The 7,325-nt window shown below is 37.6% G+C and overlaps 1 protein-coding gene across 1 annotated transcript in view; it reads left to right on the forward strand.

Annotated features, from left to right (window-relative positions):
• The window catches only part of zswim6 (zinc finger, SWIM-type containing 6), a 109,774-nt gene extending 104,436 nt beyond the window's left edge, over nucleotides 1-5,338 (forward strand). The window contains exons 12-14 of the mRNA XM_073829766.1: nucleotides 416-579; nucleotides 678-759; nucleotides 2,551-5,338. Of these exons, the coding sequence (XP_073685867.1) occupies nucleotides 416-579; nucleotides 678-759; nucleotides 2,551-3,413 (1,109 nt within the window). The 3' untranslated portion in view covers nucleotides 3,414-5,338. The remainder of the gene's footprint in view (nucleotides 1-415; nucleotides 580-677; nucleotides 760-2,550) is intronic.
• The last annotated feature ends 1,987 nt before the right edge of the window (nucleotides 5,339-7,325 follow it).

Raw genomic sequence — 7,325 nt, forward strand, 5'->3', positions numbered from 1 at the left:
TTTAAAATAGATTCAAATAGAACGCAGTTATTATAAATAGTAAAAACATTTAAAATCTTTATGTTTTAAACAGTAAGATTTCTGGTTTGGAATATTAGAATTTTAATTTTAGAACTTTAGAAATATAAGAATTTCTGAAGGATCTTGTGACTGGAGTAATGATGCTAAAAATTCAGCTCTGAAATCACAGGAATAAATTAGATTTTAAAATATATTCAAATAGAAAACAGTTATTTTGGATTAAAAAAATGCAGGCTTGGTGAGCAGAAGAGACCTCTTTAAAAAACATAAAAAAATTAAAAAACTTTTGACTGGTTGTGTGTGAATACATTTGTTATATATTACAGTTTTAATAAAAAAACATGCCTACATGTTTAAGTCTTTAACATTCGTTATTTTCCGGTGTCATTTCTAGGTGATGCTCGAAGGTTAGAGACAGTATTAGAGTCCATACAGAAGAACATTCACTCCTCCTCTCATATCTTCAAACTGGCGCAGGATGCCTTTAAGATAGCGACACTCATGGACAGTCTGCCAGACATCACTCTGCTAAAGGTCTCCCTGGAGCTGGGTCTTCAGGTATGCACTTCTTCATCCATCAGCACACTGCAATCTCCACTTATACCCGTTTTTGGCCATTTTCTTACACGTTTTCGTTGTCTTTTCTAATAACTCAGGTAATGCGTATGACGCTCTCAACGCTGAACTGGCGGCGGAGAGAGATGGTACGATGGCTAGTCACATGTGCCACAGAAGTTGGTAAGTTTGAGCCTTTAGCTTTTACTGTTAACAGGCTGTGGTTAGTTACAAAACAAAAAATTAGGCAATGATGGCTGTTACAGTAATTTTACCATGGCATGGGAGTTGAATAACCTACTAAACAGCTATGAGTGACTTGTTGCTTATGTAAAATTGCAGCAGTTATTATTTTTTTTTTTTAAAGTATTGTTCTATAAATGAATCAGTTTATTAATAATAAAATAAATGTGTAGGTTTGAGCCTTCAGATATCACTGTTATCATGTTTTGGCTTAGTTATAAAAAATCAGATAGTCAAGGCTGCGTGTTACAATGATTTTACCACAGTATGTTAGTGAAATGAAGTAAAATAATCATAATCCAACCCAGCGCTGGGTGAAATATGGACAAACCCAGTGGGTTGTTTTAATGTCTAACTCAACCTTCTGGGTAGTTTTATTTACCTCAGCTATTGTTTAAAATTACTATATGGCTGGCTTAAAATGAACCCGAAATAGGATGTAAATTAAAAATCAGACACCTAACTACTAGAGGCATCAGCAATAAACAAAAGGTGAACATTTAAAAAATGAATAAATGTTTATTGAACATATTAATAAATATTAATTTCCAACCTATTTTGGGTTCATTTTAAGCAAGAAATATAGTCATTTTTAAGCAATAGTTGAGTTAAATAGAAGAACATTTAACCCAGCATTTTTTTGCCATGTGTGATTTATTTCTTTTACAAAATTGCAGCAATTGCATTTTGATTTAAAAAGAAAATACTGTTTAACGGTTATTCAGTTTAGTAAAATATTAATGTAATTATTTTAACAATAAAATAATAATTGTTTCACAGCCATTGCCACGGTTGTAATAAAGCTGATCATGAAAATGATCATGGATGCATTACTAATAATTTCATGGATTTATTATTAATGAAAAATATTATGATATTATTATAAATTACGTTGAAATGTGTACAAATTTTATTTAAAAAAATATTCAATGCATTTATTCTATTAAAAGTACAGCAAAAACTTACAATTTTGAAATGGTTTTAATATTTAAATACATTTTAAAATGTAATTTATTTATGTGATTTTAAAGCTGAATTTTTAGCATTACTCCAGTCACATGATCCTTCAGAAATCATTCTAATATTCTGATGAGCTGCTCAAAAAACATTTATTATTATTATTTTGAAAACAGCTAGGTTTAGGTTAAGGTTACTTTATTTGAGTTAAGCTTTCTTTGATGAATAGAAAGTTCAGAAGAACAGCATTTATCTGAACTAGAAATCTTTTGTAACATTATAAATGTCTTTATCATCACTTTTGATCAGTTTAAAGCGTCCTTAAATAAAAGCATTATTATTTTTTAATTATACTGATTCTTTTTGAAGCTTTTGAAAGGTATAGTGTAGAATGTTAAAGAAGCTTCAGATAAATGCTGATCTTTGGATTTTTCAATTCATCAAAGAATCCTGAAAAATGTACTCAACTGTTTTAAATATTTATGATATTAATAATAAAAGTCAGCATATTAGAATAATTTCTGAAGGATCATGTGACACTGACGACTGGAGAATGATACTAAAAATTCGGCTTTGATCACAGGAATAAATATGTTAAAATAGAAATCAGTTATTTTAAAAAGTTAACATATTTCAGAATATTTTAAATCAAATAAATGCAGGCATGGTGAGCACAATAGAATTCCTTAAAAAGGAAAAAAGGAAAAGCAAATGGGGTGAGTTTTGTTTTGCGGAAGTTGAGTGACATTCTGCTCCCCCGTTCTGTGTCTGCAGGGGTCTACGCACTGGACAGCATCATGCAGAGCTGGTTCACCCTCTTCACGCCCACAGAGGCCACGAGCATCGTGGCCACCACAGTCATGTCCAACAGCACCATCGTCCGGCTGCACCTGGACTGCCACCAGCAGGAGAATCTGGCGAGCAGCGCGCGGACATTAGCCCTGCAGTGCGCCATGAAGGACCCTCAGAACTGCGCGCTGTCTGCCCTCACGCTCTGCGAGAAGGACCACATCGCCTTCGAGACGGCCTACCAGATCGTGCTGGACGCGGCCACCACAGGCATGAGCTACACGCAACTGTTCACTATCGCGCGCTACATGGAGCACCGCGGTTACCCCATGCGTGCGTACAAGCTGGCCACGCTGGCCATGGCGCACTTGAACCTGAGCTACAACCAGGACACGCATCCCGCCATCAACGATGTGCTGTGGGCTTGTGCGCTCAGCCACTCGCTGGGAAAGAACGAGCTGGCCGCCATCATCCCGCTGGTGGTAAAGAGCGTCAAGTGCGCCACCGTGCTGTCGGACATTTTGCGGCGCTGCACGCTGACCACGCCCGGCATGGTGGCACTGCACAGCCGCAGGAACTCTGGGAAGTTGATGTCGTTGGACAAGGCCCCGCTAAGACAGCTCTTGGACGCTACGATCGGGGCCTACATCAACACGACGCACTCGCGGCTCACGCACATCAGCCCTCGGCACTACAGCGAGTTCATCGAGTTCCTCAGCAAAGCCAGAGAGACTTTCCTCATGGCGCACGACGGACACATTCAGTTCACGCAGTTCATAGACAACCTGAAACAGATATACAAAGGCAAAAAGAAACTCATGATGCTCGTGCGCGAGCGCTTCGGCTAGTCCAGAAAAAAAAAGAAAGAAAGAAACGACAAAAACAATACGAACCACACCGGTATTATGTGTATAGACTTACGTTTGCGCAAAAAAAAACGGAAAAAAAAGTGGAACGTTGTCATGTTGTGGACGTTTGTGTGTTTCCCCTTTATTTGTGTGAAAGCGTGTGAGAGTATGTCACGACGTTTCGGTTTACACTGAGTATATGTTGTCCAGTGGCGAAAGTCCACACAGCACTCCAGTTCTCTCTGTTCAACATTCACAGCCTCAAAGTGAAGAAGAAATATGGCTTTAAACCAAACAACACCTCCATCCTAAGTGACAAGTACCTCGTACGGCTTCAGCTTTACTCCTTCCTGAACCAGTCACACGTTACCAGTGTACTAAAGAAGTGTTAGAAGAAACTAGAAAAACAAAAACACGTCTCCATTTCTTTTTCTTTTTTGAGTTTCCTTTTCAGTTCATCAGGCTAATTGCAGTGCTGTTTCGTCCAAAAGCATGTCTCACAAACACACACACACACACACACACGCTCTTCGACCCCATTGTGCTTGCGCTTGTGGAAACTTAGCGACTGTCGACATACATCTCAGGGATTCTCTTTGAAAAAAAAAAACAAAAAAAAGAAGAAAAAAATGGTCATGAAAGAATGAGAGCATTTTATTGTACTGTATATATGATAGTATATGTCTGAATATTGAAAAAATGTATACGTTAACTAATTTATAAAAAGAATATTCTATGTAATGCAAAATACTTGAAGCTGCAGTACCTTGGTTTGAAACAAAACATATCAGAGGGACTAAACGCGAGCCTCGGGCTGTGTTCGGAACGGAAGGCTAGCGCGCTGCTTGGTATGCGAAACGGTAGGCATTATTCCAGAGTTTGACGTGATTTCATGACGTTGCATGTTTAATTCAGTTCATCTTGGGTGTTTTTCACATTTGAATCCAGTTTAAAGCGCATCGCATTGCACAGTATCCATACTACGCTGCGCTGCGCTAGCGCGTTTTTCCGAACACAGCCGTGCTGTCGGGGCTGGAATCGGGCAGCGAACCTGTGTGCTGGGTATCTATGCAGACCCGACCGCGCAGGGCACCAGTGGTTTGGACGGACACCCGGTGAACCAGAGCAGCAAGCCTTAGCATTAAGAATTGGGAATGCAAGAAACGCAGGCCCACGTGCCTCAAAAAACGCCTAGAAATGTAGATCCAACAGTATCGATGTTAACGCAAACATGCCGAGCGATTGGCCTGACGCTCTTGTTTCTTTCCACAATAATCGAGTCACGACGAAGCTCCATTTTTATGCACAATAACATGTACATGCCTATCTGCTGACATCTTAACTTTGTGCAAGACAGAAAGTTGCTGTGTAGGTCTGACTGTTCAAACCTTTTCTAAACGCTTTCGGTTGTTTGGTTTTACGTTCCTTTCGTTTTTCTCTTTGTCGTTCCTATAGGATTCCTCAACGAAACGAAAACAGCCTTCTTTCTTGCCTTGTCTTAACGCTTTAAAATAACCAAACTGGAGTTCTAACTACCAAACTTGTTCGTTAAAAATGAAAGCCAACCGACTTTGGTTACAACTTTACTGTCTTTAATTTTAGCTGAATGGTTCTGTATTCTGTGCTTTAAAAAGCAGTTTTCCTATGTTTTTTGGTGCAAAAACGTTGTCGAGTGTCCCCTTCCTTAGAGGTATGTCTGTAGCTCTTTTTCTTTTTCTGTTCGTTTAGAAACCGAAATATCATTTCTCTCCATTTTATTTATTATGAAAGGTAAACGATTGTACTTCTTCACCCGTGTCAACATTCTCATGAAGTTGAATTTAAGATTTGATACACCGATATCAATTTATTTATGTAACTAAATCACTGTTTTATAAACTTGTTAATGATTCAACATTTTTGTTTTAATTAAAATTAGTTTTTTGAGAGGAAGCAAATCATTGAGTCTTTTGTGTGCACCACACTCACTTTTTCCAGGACTGGGTTTCATCTGTTGAGGATCGAAAATGGTCCGTTTTAATTAACCTGCTTTTTAAATATATATCATATTGCATTATAAACACACACTCTTAAAAATATAGGTGCTTCACGATGCCGTGGAGGAACCTTTTTTTGTCTAAATGGTTTAATAAAGAACCTTTAACGCCTGTTTCACAAAAGGTTCTTTGTGGTTTTTCAGATTAAAAAAGGTAAGAAAGAGATGGTTCTTTAAAGAACCTTTGACTGAATGGTTCTTTGTGGAGCCAAAAAAGGTTCTTCTATGGCATCACTGTGAAGAACCCTTTAAAGCACCTTTATTTTTAAGAGTGTATACACCATTTTGCATGTATTTTTCACCAAACTTGTAATGGATTCTGGGATTAGACTCTTAAAAATAAAGGTTGTTTATCGCGAGTGATGGTTCCATGAAGAACCTTGAACATCCATGGAACCTTTCAAATGCAGAAAAGATTCTTTATAGTCGAAAAAGGTTCTTTAGATTTTTAAAACATTATTTTAAAAACTGTTCACTGAAAGGTTCTTTGGGAAACCAAAAATTGTTCTTCTGCATCACAGCAAAAACCTTTATTTTTAAGAGTGTAAGAAGAAGAAATAATTGTGCTGACTGCATTTTGGAAAATCTTTCAAATTGGAAATCTGCTTAACGGGGTAGTTCACTTCCAGAACAAAAATGTGCAAATAATGTACTCACCCCCTTGTCATCCAAAATGTCCATGTCTGTCTTTCTTCAGTCGTAAAGAAATTATGTTTTTGGAGAAAAACATTTGAGGATTTCTCTCCATGTAGTGGACTTCTATGGTGCCCCTGAGTTCAAACTTTCAAAATGCAGTTTAAATGCAGCTTCAAAGGGCTCTAAATGATCCTAACCGAGGAAGAAGGGTCTTATCTAGGGAACAAAAAAAAAATACAATTTATATACTTTTTAACCTCAAACACTCGTTTTGTCTAGCTTTGTCTGAACTCTGTGTTTTCCAGTTCATGACAGTTGTCACTGTTCATGTTGAAAAAGAAGATGGAGGAGAACAGACCTAGACAAGATTTTGAGGTAAATTTTTTTTTTAATAACTAATAGTTTCAGAGCCTATAAGCTGCATTTAGACTGCATTTTGGAAGTTCAAACTCAGGAGCACCATAGAAGTCTACTATATGGAGAGAAATCCTGAAATGTTTTCTTCAAAGAAAAACTATTTCTTTATGACTGAAGAAAGAAAGACATGAACATCTTGGATGACACCGGGTGAGTACATTATTTGTACATTTTCGTTCTGGAAGTGAACTACTCCTTTAAAATGGTAGCAGCTCACTAGATTTGGAACAGCTGGTTAGTATAAGCAATGAGAAAAGGCTCTTAGTTTAAGTAATGTCTTAAACTATCATTATAGTTTATCCAGCAATCCCTCCTTTCTCTCAAGCTTCTGTGCTTCTGGGTTAGATTAGCTTTAGGATTTACAGTTCGGTCATTTCCAGATGCCAGTTCTAGAAAGATGTGTCCCTCTTGTCTAAACTAAACAGGAAGTGGACAAACTGGCTGCACTGGAAGATTATGACACTTGAGTTGCTCGATAAGGTTGACCACAGTTACACAAAAACAGATACTCTCACACTCTCGATTGCTTTTAATGGCCAACTTCCAGGAATTACCAGCCGGGAACTTAAAACCATTGAGGTGTCAAGAACGTGAAGGACTGAACGATGTTAAATACTGCAGGAAAAACTCATTCTCACACTGATAAGGTGGGCAACTTCACACTGTGTAAATTACATTTGTCGCATTTCACAAAATTTACGATATGCAGAAAGCTGAGTAAATGCCTTTAACCCACTTGGCCTCTTCAGTCACTTTTGACTGAAATATTTTACTTTTTTTTTTTTTTTTACTTTTTTTGGGCTTCAGTGGAATGAGATGACACT

Source organism: Garra rufa, chromosome 23 (genome assembly GCF_049309525.1).
Source record: "Garra rufa chromosome 23, GarRuf1.0, whole genome shotgun sequence".
Lineage (NCBI taxonomy): Eukaryota > Metazoa > Chordata > Actinopteri > Cypriniformes > Cyprinidae > Garra > Garra rufa.